At 49.4% G+C, this 13993-nt stretch overlaps 1 protein-coding gene across 4 annotated transcripts in view; it reads left to right on the top strand.

Annotated features, from left to right (window-relative positions):
* CHD2 (chromodomain helicase DNA binding protein 2) overlaps positions 1 to 13993 on the top strand; it is a 1289637-nt gene that overhangs the window by 965794 nt on the left and 309850 nt on the right. For all 4 annotated transcript variants that reach the window (XM_069625070.1, XM_069625072.1, XM_069625071.1 and 1 more), the window contains one exon: positions 1267 to 1308. In XM_069625070.1, coding sequence (XP_069481171.1) covers positions 1267 to 1308 — 42 coding nt within the window. The remainder of the gene's footprint in view (positions 1 to 1266; positions 1309 to 13993) is intronic.

Raw genomic sequence — 13993 nt, 5'->3', positions numbered from 1 at the left:
CAGGCCCTGTCCTGCAAGCCACCTTATTCAACTTTCCACAAGACAAGTGTGGTGCTGTGCACGCACCCCTCCTTCATGCCCAAGGTGCTGTCAGACTTTCATCTAAACAAGCCCTTGGTGTTATCTATGTTTCTAATGCCTTTGTCGCCGGCTGAAAGGACTTTGCTCTGGGGGATGTGGCTAGAGCGCTGAAGTTTTATGTGGACCGCACAAATGGTTTCCGGAAAACGTCTCAGCTCTATGTGAACTTTGGTCCTGTGAACCATGGGAAGGCCCTGTCCAAGGCTTGCATTTCCAGTTGGCTCTCCAGCTGCATCACCCATTGTCACCGGTTGGCAAACCGACCGTTGCCTGGCCGTCCGAGAGCCCATTCTACCAGAGTGATCGCTGCCACAACAGCGTTCCTGTCTGGTGTGCCCCTGCTGGACATCTGTAGGGCTGCTACGTGGAGGTCGACGCACACCTTCATGAAATTCTACTGCGTTGCAGGGATTCCAGGGAAGAGTTCAGAGACGGCCAGTCAGTGCCACGCAACCTGTTTGCTTGAAGGTGAGCCTGATGAGGAGGTAAGAGATGCTATGTTGAGCCTTGCCACCTCCTCTGGTTGTGCATGTGTGTGCTGCTATGTATTCTTTATTCTTGTGCATGTGAATCCATGCCAGACCCCATGCTGGAGAAAGGAACAAGTTACTTACCTGAAACTGTTGTTCTCCAGCACGGGTCTGGCATGGATTCACATGCAAACGCTCCCGCCTGCCCATCTGCGGCTCTTCTCTTGTTCCTCCTGCCACTTTACGTGCTACCAAATCTGCAGATGTGTGCCAGAGGAGGGGCTTAGGTGGGGAGCAGTCATTGGCTGGCGGCAATATGACACACAGCTCAGTGATTGGTTTTTAGGAGAAAAACAGTTCAGAAATTAAACCGATTTTTCTTTAACCAAGGATTCCCAGCCTGACGACGGGGAATATTCATGAGCATGTGAATCCATGCCAGACCCCTGCTGGAGAACAACAGTTACAGGTAAGTAACTTGTGCCATCTAAAACTGAAGCAACAAAGTAAAAGGAGTTCAAAAAATCAGTCGACTCCACTTTTGATTATATTCATGTATGTCAATTAGAGAAGTGGTAAATTACATACTTTTAATATTTCTAATTTGTCGCACCTGCGTTGATTGCCATGAGCTTACCCTTGATGAGCCAGCAACTGATTGGTTAACATTTTCTCTTTATCCAGGTTCTAATTAATATTTTTGTCTCTGTTTTAGGTTTATCAAGGCTTATAAGAAGTTTGGTTCCCCCTTGGAACGGTAAGTCTTAAAATGCCCACGTACGTATGCTTAGTAAGTTGCATTATTAAATCATGTAAACCAGTGACGTGTGCTTAGGCGCTTTCAAGTACTGGACTGTGCCATCACGGCTGTGGTAAGAACATAATTTTAACCGTTTTTTAAAATTCATCTCACACTGGGCATGTAGTGTACACACAAACGGTATGTTTGTTTCTACTGAGAATAGGCTAACAGTAATTGAATGAATGAGGAACAGATGGTGTCAAAACAGGCAAGGAAAGCAGTGCTTCCTTGGCAGAATTCAATTTTTGGGGGTTTTGCTGTCCCATTTTTATGGTATCCCTAAACATTTCTTTTTCTACAACATGGGGTCTGGCGTGGATTCACATGTTCCTGAATATTCCCTGTCATCAGGCTGGGAATCTTCTGTAAAAAGAAAAGCAGTTTTGCTTCAGCCTGAAAAATGCATTTCTCCTCTAAACCAAACACTGTCCTTTGGGTGATACTGCCCCCATCCAATGACAGTTGTCTCCCTAAGTTGCACCCCTTATGGCCATCTTCAGCTTTTTACAGCAGGTCTCAGTGCTGGGAGTCCTCTTTTCTTGCTCTTCGAGCCTTTTTCAATATTATATCGTATTTTTTGACTGGTTTTGTTCCAGCATTCGACCGGAGGGGATCCGTTGTCCGCAAAGATCAACTTTACATCATCGATCTTCCCTTCAAAATGTTGAGAGGCCCAGGCTTGGGCCTACTTTGCGCCTTACACCATGTCTCGGGACAAGAGGAGTCTCTTCAAGATATTCCCGAATTGTGTTGAGGATCAGCATCCGCATTTTTGTACTGCATGCCTCCTGATCACGATGAGGAGGGATGTGAGATTTTCCCTGGTTTTCAAAGAAGATGAAAAAGGACCTAGTATAGCAGGTTAGCAGCATGGTTGAGGTTGGGCGAAGGCCTTTGACGCTGCTTCCAGACACTGTCATGCCTCATCCACGATCGGCTGGTCCCATGAGCGAGCTCCCTCAGAGAAGAAGCTGAGATCCTTTGAGAGTACCCTTTCCCCCGGGGCCCAAAAGAAGGCTAAGCTCCACGCTATGGATACCACTGGGTTGGCTGCGGCTCCCATCTCCGGAACAACATGATCACTGTTGCCATCTACATCCATGTCGAGCCTGCCGGTGAGGGGTGTTCCCTCCAAGAGGAAGTCCTTAACCCCTTCGAAGCTTTCTTTACCGTCTTCGGTCAAGCCAGCATAGATGTGTGTTAGGCAGAATTGCATGCAGTACCCTCTGCAACCACTACACACAATTTTGAATACAGGTGTTAGCCAAAACCCACCTTTGGTATAAGTCTGTGCCACACAGTTTTTGGTACCAAGCTGAGCAGCCAGGCTTATCTCAAGAGTGAATGTGAGCAGTAGAAGTAGTTACACAGAGTACCTTCAATCACAGTGGTTCAATTAGACGTTTATACTTAAGGTTTCTTGGTAAAACACTTATTCATTTATTACACAATCATTTAGAAAACATTTCACTAGTAGAAGACAACTTAATATTTTATCCCAATACACTTCAATACAAAACTCTAAGATTTTGAGACAGTTTGAGCTCCCCTGAAATAGAAGCAAAATGGCAGTTCAGTTACTTAGAAGTGAGCAAAACGGACAAAAGTAATTAGATAGATCACATATACTTATTAAACAGTTCAAATAGTTTCAGTTCACAAGAGGAGTTCAATTCAAGTCAATAGGCCAGGCCAAAGTCAATGGGTTAGTGTTCTGGATAGGAAAGAGCAGTTCTGGTATCAAACGGTAAAGTCTTTGCAAACGTTCTCAGAAGTAGTTTAGGCGAAAAATAATCATTTGTGGGGTCACAAGCTGATTAGACCTGCACGTTGGGAATGTTTCAATGCGAGAGTGGGCGTTCTCTCAATCGGGTTGGCACAGTACCTTAGTATGAAGAAACAAATGCAGCTGAAGTCATGGGTTCCTGGCAGTTCCTGCACGTCTCACTGGTCCTGAGCCTCAGTCGTGGGGACAAGAGGGAGGATGTCGGTGGACTCCTGCACTGCACAGGATCATCGAAAAAGCAAACAAGATGGAGTCACTTCAGTTCCAGTAGCTGTAGATTCAAGCACACAAGCTGGTATCCCTCTCCCTGGTTAATTCTAACCAGCCTTGAGAATGGTATCCAGGTGGCTTACGAGTTGATTGGTCCCACCAACTCAAAGGAAGAAGTCTGTGTCGAGATGAACTTGGCAATTTGGACCTGCAGCAGGGCTTCATCGGGCAAATCAACGGTTCTGGAGTTGCAGCAGCTGTCCTCTTTCAGCTCTTCTTCGGTTCTTTCGTTCCAGTGGTTGACTCTGCTTTCCAGTCCAAGAGACTCGCCTTTTAAACAGTTTACTCCCTTTCATTCCAGCCTAGCTGTCACTCACCAGGCACGGTGGCTGTCCTTACCGGACAGTCAGCCAGCCAATCACACCAGAGTGCATTTGGGTCTCCTAGGAGACTAAACACAGGGAGTTACGGGCACCTCCCTCACTTCCTGCCCACCCCAGACACTCAGACGCCAGAGGCGGTCTTCAGTCCTGAAGCACGCCAAAGGCATACGAACAAAGGGACCAAACCTGGTTTGGTGCGTAGAGACAAACACTATAAGGACTTTTCCAAAATGAAATGGCGAAAAAAGAAGACCGGGACCTGTTTAAACAAAGGGATTTAAGGCACCATTTTAAAAAACGTGGCTCCCGTGATTTTTAGCTACATGTGTTCGCAGTCGGGACAAATCATGGTAGTTCGTTGTAAAACCACTGCCACCGGCCTTTTCAATAGGAAAGGTTAGCAGTTGACTGCTACATGAGTATTTAGACACATGGGATACTATGTAACCCCTCCAGCACTCCATTGTAAAATGGTGTGGGCTGGGTCTAGGAATTTGGAAAGACTAGTAAAGTCATTTTAACTTTACATTCTCTGGGAAACAGTAGTTTATCCCAGAGAAGGTATTTAAACCTTGGGACAGCCTAGAAATGCTTTCCTGTGTCACTGCACTAAGGGTGCTGTGTAAAACACATGAAAAGATGATGCCTATGGAGTTGTCTTAAAACACCATAATCAAAGAACACAAGAGTAAAACACACATCAAAATACATGAGAGAGTGGGAAATAAAGGCTCACACTCTCTCCAGGAAAAAAAATCAAGTCCTCAAAATCCAGCAAAGTTGTGTGGGGTCTCTAAGGTGAAGGGAATTAGCACATTTATGAGAATTCTCCCTAACACTAACCAAGTTTCTTGGAAGCATACAAAGTTTAATGACGACCACCTTATTTCCCCCACCTCTCTTAATAGGTGTGAGAACTCTTGTGTTCCACGAAATCTGTGAAAGTTTGCATCCCTTTTTTTCGGCAGGCTTAGTTAATCAATCTTGCGGGTGGCTAACGTTGCCGGAAGCCAAGCCCATTGTTCTGCAACTGTTGTTTCTAGAGGGTTTTGTTTTTTCTGGTCCTTTCTTGATTTACTCTGGTCCCCTCCCAGACCTATTATCGTCAGGGTAAAGTTCTTCATAGAAAATCTATCCGTCTTATCCTCACCTGCAGATGTTAGCTCAACTGGATTGGGCTGATGGTCCTCTCTACTTCCAGGTACGCTTGTGTCTGATGATTTTATTCTGTGAGCATCTGATGTTACTCTGTGTGTCGCTTCACTATAATCCCTGGGATTCTCTTTTCTATACAAACCACAGGTTTCCAGCTCATTATCTATAGGGAGCATCAGATCAAAGCCTAAGAGCTGGAAGCTTGTGGCTGAATCCAAAATCAGTTGTTTACTCGTTAGCAGAGATGTACAAATACCAAGTCCATTCTCACTTCCTCCACGAATTAGATTACCAAAATGTCTTCTGCGTTTATCTGATGTAAATTCAGAATGCATTGGAAAAGGGATAGGACATTGCGTCTATTCAAAATGAAGTCGTCTTTTCTAAAAGACTATTTACTTATCGTAGGAAAATTGTTAACGGGTACTTCATCTCCTATTCAAAACAAGTAAATTATAGCTTAACTGCAAATACTCCTTCTGGTGAAAAGCATTGTGGTTCCTGTGCATTTGGGAACAAGGGCCTGTTCTTGGACTGCTTAACATAGGAAAATCACTGGTGAATTGTTTCTATCATATACTGCATTATTGTACATACCTCCTTGTTTTGCATAAGTCATTTGAATGCATTTTATTAACCTATGGTGAATGTATAGCTGTTTATTATTGAGTACAGTGCTCACCTGCTTGTTTCATTTGTGTGTGTGTGCGCTTAAGGCCTAGAATAAATAGTGTATTTTCATACATTCCTGTCCAAATTGAATTGTGTGCTTCACTTTGTGGACCCCCAATTCCACTCACACACTCCTTTAGAATAGCCTTGACTGCTCTCCACATTTACCTTAATTAGACTTTGGCTAACCTCTGAGTTCCCTGTTCACTATAACTAGGGTGGCCTCCTAAAATTTCTCCACCAGTCCAGATTCTAGAAATCCATCTTAACATCAATGACTAGGATTCCATTTTGACCAAGAAACTTGCCATTGCAGAAATTGACACAGGCAATAAGTATAAATGCTACTGCAGCTTATTTCCAGTTACCCCTATAAAAACATTGAACCACCAGCAAAAAGCAAGTGCACTTGCAGCAGATAGCAAAGCTCACCCACTCTATCATAAATAATTTAATTAGCTTTAAATAGCAACGAAGTTTCACTTTTAATGTTAACCTTTTATAAAGGGCTGTACTGATGGACACCAATACAATTGGAAAGCGTATTACAGAATATGTTGACATGTTTTATATTGCAAGATTTGAAAATAGTGGATTCGATATATAGGTACTGTGCGCTATTTACCACTCGAAGGATAAATTAGAAAAATAATAGAAATATTTTTAGTCTGGTATGGCAGCAACCAATCTCAACCCTCCAACTCATCCACCAAAGCTGAAAAACAGTAGCAAGCAAACAATTGAAATGGGGAGGTAAGTCGTGCTCAAGTTCCAGGAAAAGTAATTCAGTGACCAGTAAGTATTGTCCCAATACGAATGTTTCCACAGGCAAGAATTTTGACAGTCAAGGTATTTATTCAGAATATTGGACAGCCGACACGTGTTTCAACCTACAGGTCGTTCTCAAGGCGAAGTACTTGTTCTTAGGCAGCTGTTTGCTGAAAGTGGATATTTATCTGAGTTACACAAGAAAAACTGTAGTAAAGATCTGCGTAAGTATCAGATCGTGGTTTTGCAAGTTGTAACCCTGTATAACTTCAGCCCGTCATCATAGGCTAGGAAGAAATGTATTCCCAAAAATCGGTGAAGCAGCCAATAGAGGGGCCAAATCCCATAACGCAGGGATTTGGACCCGCTATTGGCTTCTTCACCGATTTTCGGGGATATATTTCTTCCTAGCCTATGATGACGGGAAGTTATACAGGGTTACAACTTGTAAACCCATGATCTGATACTTATGCACTTATGCAGATCTTTACTACTTGTTGGCTGGGGGCGGTGTGGCCCGAAGATCAGTGATTGGTTGCTGCTGGGGGGGACAGATCGGGGGCGGGGCTGGTGCTGGTTTTTTCTTTGCCGAGGATTCCCGGCCTGGCGACGGAGTGTTCATGGGCATGTGAGTCCATGCCAGACCCATGCTGGAGAACAACAGTTATAGGTAAGTAACTTGTTCCTTGGTCACTACGGTCAGTAACTTATAATAACCAACACACAAAAAGAAATGTTTAGCATCATTGAAGAAATGAGAAACCCACCAGGCTGTGATAACACCCCAACCCCCTCAGGAAAACTATGTAACGACCTGGCAGATCACTTCAAAAAAAGAATCGACATCCGTCAAACCATACAAAAGCGACCAACCAACCACAACATACAACCCAACGAACCCAACTCGGAACCACAACACAAACTCCGAAGCTTTCCCGAAATATCAGCAGAGGCATTCGCAATGCTGGTTAAACGAAGCAAGAAAGCAGGATCACCCATGGACCCATCTCCCCCAGACATCTACAAATCAATCCCCGCGCAAGGATCGCCAGCAGAACACTACAGAAACCTTCTAAATCTATCACTATCAACAGGGACTGTACCGAAGATCTTCAAATCAGCATACATCAAGCCACTCTTAAAAAACACAAGTGGCGACGTAGATGACCTTTCCAACTACAGGCCGATCTCTAACATCCCCTACCCAGCAAAACTTCTAGAAATACGTATATAAACTAACCCAAGAACACGTAGAAAAACACCACCTGCTGGACCAAGCTCAAATCGGTTTCAGACCAGCGAGAGGAACGGAAACAGCACTACTATCCATCTGGGACGACCTCAAAACTAACGCAGACTCAAACACTACTTCAGCCCTTATTCTGCTCGACCTCTCCGCAGCCTTTGACACTGTTAGCCACGACACCCTGACCAAAAGACTAGAAAACATAGGCATAACAGACACAGCACTACGCTGGACCAAATCATTCCTAACAGACAGAACAGAAACCGTATGGATGAAACCTTTCAAATCGACTCCACGAGTTTACGACTGTGGAGTACCACAAGGATCCTCACTATCTCCACTATATTTCAACATCTACCAGACCCCGGTCATCAGAATCTTCAAAAAATACAACGTTACATGTTACAACTACGCAGATGACACTCAGATCATCTACAAAATCAAAGACACCGATGCCGACCATTCAACCCTTACCGACTGTCTAAAACAAGTCTTCGACTGGATGGATGCCAACAACCTGAAAATCAACCCAGGAAAGACAGAAATCATGATCGTATCCAAAGACCGAGAGAACAAAACCACCATCCCATGGCCTACGGAAATGGGAAACGCACCGACACCATCGAAGGTAGTAAAAAATCTGTGAGTCCTAATGGACACCAACCTATCCCTGGAGCCACAGATAAATGCAACAGTGAAGAAATGCTTTTTCCTCCTCCGGACGGCAAGAAGAATTCTACCTTTCCTCTCCTTCGTTCACAAAACACTCACTATCGTCGCCCTAATCATGTCTAAAATAGATTATGCAAACAGCCTCTAACTCGGAATACCTCCTGAAGAAACTGCAACGGATCCAAAATGCAGCAGCAAGACTACTCATCAAACTATCCAGAAAAGATTGCATCACTCCTGCCCTAAAAACCCTACACTGGCTCCCAGTTAAACATTGCATCACCTTCAAAACAATGTGCATAACGCACAGGCCAATCGGCGGACAAGGAGCACAATTCCTACAAAAGAAAATAAGTCTACAAACCAATGAGACCCCTCTGATCGAGCAACGGAATACACCTGGAACTCAAACCATACCGCAAGAAAAAACTCGGAGGCACCTCCTTCTACCACTTAGCCGCAAAAACCTGGAACAACATCCCAAAGGAAATAAGAAACACTGAAGATCACCTAAAATTCAGGGAATCACTAAAAACCTGGCTCTACAACACCGCAGACTAAACCGGAAAAAGGAAACTGGTAAAAAGGATAACTAAACCGGAAAGACACGGACATCCCTGACCGAGTAGAGTAAAGCCCACGGCAGCTGGACGGGTGACATCGGATAGACAGAAACACAGGTGGCACGCACAGAGACTGAGTCAACTAACCCAGACAATCCCACCAACCCTCTCGCCCGCACCGTAACTTAACTACTGCCAGGTACCACGTTGGTGTGGAATTATCGAGACTTTGGCAATCTACCCACTACCGGAGAGGTTGTCATTAGCAGATGCACTGGCCACTAGAGTCTAAATGGAGGATAAGGGGAGCCATGAGAGAGCATGTTAAACGCGGGGACTAGAGGAGTATGGAACCTGTATGCCAGTCAGACCCAGATCAGGACAGAGCCGCAACAGGGGAGACTACGCAAGCCCAGCGCTTGAATTCAGGATAGAGACGCAAACTAACCAACACTACTAACAATTTCCCTTTCTGCATACACCTCTCAAATTCCAAACCAAGCACAACCAAAACCTACAGCACAACAAACCACACAAACTTCACTACATTGCAACAACAAAACAAAAACACACATAGCCTTGCACAACAGTACACGACGACTACCGGCCGCAAAACCCCAGGCCCAGCCAACGGACCCACCGGGCTGAGGCCTCCAACAGCACATGAGCAAGAGTGCTCTCTTGCACTTTTCCTGCTTCCTCCCACTAACTCAACCTCCCCTCCTCTTTCAGAGCCGCCAGAGCACCAAGGCCCCAATACGGTGGTGATAGTGCGCGGTACAAATGCCCTTTAACATTAACATAACTGTTTTTCTTGTGGAACTCGGATAAATATCCACTTTCAGCAATCAGCCGCCTATGAACCAGTACTTGGCCTTGAGAACGACCCGTAGGTCGAAACATGTGTCGGCTGTCCAATCTTCTGAATAAATATCTTCACTGTCAAAATTCTTGCCTGTCCAAACATTCGTATTGGGACAATACTTCTCCAGCATGGGGTCTGGCATGGATTCACATGCTCATGAATATTCCCCGTCGTCAGGCTGGGAATCCTCGGTAAAGAAAAAACCAGTATCAGTTTCGTTTCTGATCTGTCTTTCGTAGTAATAACCAATCACTGGTCTCTGCGTCATACTGACCACAGCCAATGACTGCCCTCTACCTAAGCACCGCCTCTGGCAGCCATCTTCAGATTTTTACCGCACGTTCATGTGTTGGGATCCTCGTGCTATTGCTCTAGAGCGTTAGTGCTATTTTTTTCACGTTTTTTCTCAAAAACTTCATTTTTTCGGTCAAAAGAGCCTCAAGCTCCACCGACTCTCCATCCGATCAACGGGGACCCGTGTCGGATTCGTCTGCGCCCCTCAAGGGTGAAGATTTCGTCAAGCTACGCTTTTGGAGGACTCCAGAAGTTTCTCAGGCCCGGTCATGGCCTAGGAGAAGGGAAGCTCGACGCCCGGAAAGCTGTTCAGGGTCTGCCCTGGATGCCAGCTGCAGAACATCTTCAAGGAGGACGAACACTCTTTTTGTCTTTACTGCCTACATGAGGACAAGACGCACGTGGAGAAGGACTGTGCGTTTTGCGGCAACATGTCGGAGCGGACCATGAAGGACCGCCATCAACGTCTCGCCAACTGGCTGGAAGGGAAGAGCCCGTCCGGCGAGAAGAAGAGGAAGAAATCCGAGCGGTCTTCTAAGACCTTTGAGGACGCCCCGGCGACGGGGGTCCAACATAAGGCCAAGCACCGCGAGTCCACTGGCACCGGGAGCGCCGAACGGTCGGGCTCTACGGGCGCCAGGCTAGGCGCACCCTCCCCGGCACCATCAACCACGAGCCAACGCTCTGGGTCGGGTAAGAGGAAGGCCGAGCACCCGGCGAGGCTCCTAGAGAGGCCCCGGTCGAGCTCGAAGGCGGAGGGGGAGCGAGGCACTGTCCCCCCCCTCAAGGATAAGGCGGTGAGCGCACCTAAGGTGGTGAAGGCCTTAATCCATCCGGCCAAGCCCTCTATCGAGTCTGTCGCGGCGGCCCTGGCTCAGCCTGTGGAGGCTACGCCAGTGGTGGCGACCTCGGGGCTCAGAGTCTCCCTGCCACCTCGGAGGGAGTCCTCTTTTGTGCCCATCGATAGGACCCCCGTGAAATCCCCCGTGGGGAAGAAAAAGGGAGGGCTGGGCGTCGTCGTAGATTCGGCCTCAACCTCGGAGGAGGAGCTGGTCGAAGTCTTAAGCCACGGCCTCGGCGTGGAAGAAGACTGGCCCGTCGGGATGGATCCCTGATCGCCCGTCGGATTCCCCTCTGCCAGCGCCGCGAGACAGCTCGGCGGCCATTTTGTTGGCTATACAGTCCTTATGCTCAGAGATAAGGACGAGACTACCGTTGCCGACGGAACCTCTCCCGTCGGGGGACCCAGAACCGGGACCTTCTGGGGTTCCCCCTACCAAGAAAAGAAGGATCCACCCTCCTCCTCCTTTTCAGCCGTCGCGCCCCTTCCAGCCCTCCTCCCCGTCCACCCGAGGGGATGATACGGGGACTGACATGGCAGCGACGGGTACGGACGACGAGGTATACGACGAGGATGTACCGTCGTCGCCTCCCACCAGGGCTTCTCCGCCCGACGAGATTGGATCGTTCCACTCCATGATCGCCAGGGCATCCGAGCTTTTCCAACTCTGCCCTGAGGAGAAGAAGAAGGAAGGTTTCCTTTATCAGCGGCGCGAGGCCAAGAGGAAGACGGTCCTCGCAGTGCCTCTATTGGACGACATTTGGGATGAGGGCCTCACCCTCCTCAAGAACCCTTCCACAACGCCAGCTAGAAGAGACCGGTACGAGAAAAAGTACCGGGTCCCGGACACGGCCCCCCTGTGCCTCCGGGCGCAGCCTACCCCGGACTCCGTCGTCTCCGCGGCGGCCAGGAAAAAAGCGGGGGGGTGCGGCCTCCACATCGACTTCCCCACCGGACGGCGAGGGAAAGAAATTGGACGCTATGGGACGCAGAGTCATCTCGTCTGCAGCGACGACGATTAAAGCTGCCAACGCCTTGGCTATCGTGGCCCGATACGACAGGGAGCTCTGGTACAAACTGGCTCCCATGCTGGACTTCTTGCCGGACGACAAGAGGGCAGAGGCCCTGGAGATCCTGCAGGAAGGTGAGGTGGCTTCGGACCACGCCATTACCGTTGCGACGGACATCGCCGACACTGGGTTCCGCCAGTTGGGCAACGGCGTTTGCCTTAGGCGGCGTGGATGGCTCAAGGCTACGGACTTCCGTCAAGACGTTCAGACCAGAGTCCTGGACATGCCCTTCGATGGGAACAACCTGTTTGGGAAAACAGTGGACGATTCCCTTCAGGCCATTAAAGCGGACACCGAGACGGCCCGGGCCCTTGGAGTTCTGCAACAACGACGGACGCCCTTTCGGAGCAGCGGAGGCAAGGGCGCCTCCAAAGGTTCCGGCGGCGGTTTCTCCTCCTACCGTCAAGCGGCCCGCTCGTCATCTCAGGAGGCCTACAGAGGACGAGGCAAGTCTGGCGGACCCCGCCGTCGTCGCCAAGGACAAAGCGGCAAAGCCTCGTCGAAGCAGGATTGAACCGGCCGTGGGGTCGGGCCCCCACCGAAGCACCCCGGTGGGAGGCCGGCTTGCGAGCTTCGTCAGCGTGTGGGAGTCCATCTCCACCGACTGTTGGGTGCTGGACGCCTTGGCCCGGGGCCACGCGCTCGAGTTTCAAAGAAAGTGTCCGTGTGTCCCCCCCGTGGCCAGGAAAGAACTTCACGTCCCTCAACTTCTCCTGGAGGTAAAGGCGATGCTCAGGAAGGGCGCCATCGAACTCGTCCCAAGGAGGCTTCGGGGCTCCGGAGTTTACTCGAGATACTTCCTTGTGAAGAAGAAGACGGGGGGGTGGCGCCCCATCCTGGACCTGCGACGTCTGAACAAGTTCATCAAGGCGCAAAAGTTCCGGATGGTCACCCTCCAGCACGTCCTGGGTCAGCTGGAGGAAGGAGACTTCCTGTCGTCGTTGGATTTGGAGGATGCCTACTTCCATATTCCCATCCTGAAGGGGCACCGAAAATTCCTCAGGTTTGTGGTCCAAGGGCGTCATTACCAGTTCAAAGCCCTCCCCTTCGGACTACGGTCGGCACCCAGGGTGTTCACCAAGTGCCTCGCACCGGTGGCGGCGCAGCTGCGCCGCGAAGGGATCCACGTCTACCCCTACCTGGACGACTGGCTCATCCGAGCCAAGACAAGGGAGCTCGCCGTGGTTCACACGGCAAGGACCGTCCCAACTTCTCACGGACCTGGGATTCTCCGTGAACTACGCCAAATCCCACCTGGTACCCGCGCAAGACGCTCTGTTTCTGGGAGCGAGGCTCAACACAGTGTCCCTTCTGGCCTCCCCGTCGGAGGAGAGGACCAGGACCATCCTGGGCAAGGTGCAGCGGATGTTGGTGACCGACGCGGCCAAGGTGAGGTCCATCAAGTCCCTCCTCGGAATGATGTCTTCCTGCATCTACCTCATTCCCATGTGCAGGCTCCGGATGCGCCCGTTGCAGGAGTTCCTGGACGCGCGCTGGATCCAAACGACGGGCAGCTTCGAGGAAAGGATCACACTCGACGAGAGTTTCCGACGAGCGATCCGGTGGTGGGGCTCCCGCGCGCATCTGACGGCGGGCATGGACTTCCAGACCCCAGCCCACCAGGAGACAGTGACCACGGATGCCTCCCTGGAAGGGTGGGGAGCGCACACCGAAAATCTGCACGCAAGAGGCTTTTGGCTCCCGACGGAGAAATCCTTACATATCAACGTCCTGGAGCTCCGTGCAGTGTTTTGGGCCCTCAGGTCCTTCCTTCCGTCCCTCAAGGGCAAGGTGGTGAGGATCTTCACCGACAACACCACCACCATGTTTTACATCAGGAAACAGGGCGGAACCAGGACCCCAGCACTGTCCAAGGAGGTGCAGGACCTGTGGCATTGGGCAGTCGCCCAAGGGATGTTTCTGGTGCCGTTTCATCTGGCAGGGATAAAAAACACCATCGCCGACTCACTCAGCAGGGAGCTGCGCTCGTGCCACGAGTGGGAACTACGGCAGGATCTAGTGGATCACCTCTTCCGACGGTGGGGCACACCCCAGATCGACCTGTTCGCGACGGCGACGAACTCCAAGTGCCGGAGGTTCGCCAGCAGGTTTCCC

This window comes from Ambystoma mexicanum, chromosome 11, assembly GCF_040938575.1.
Source record: "Ambystoma mexicanum isolate Mex_15411 chromosome 11, UKY_AmexF1_1, whole genome shotgun sequence".
Taxonomy (NCBI): domain Eukaryota; kingdom Metazoa; phylum Chordata; class Amphibia; order Caudata; family Ambystomatidae; genus Ambystoma; species Ambystoma mexicanum.
Note: the sequence above shows the minus strand (reverse complement) of the source record. Positions and strands in the feature narration are given on the sequence as shown.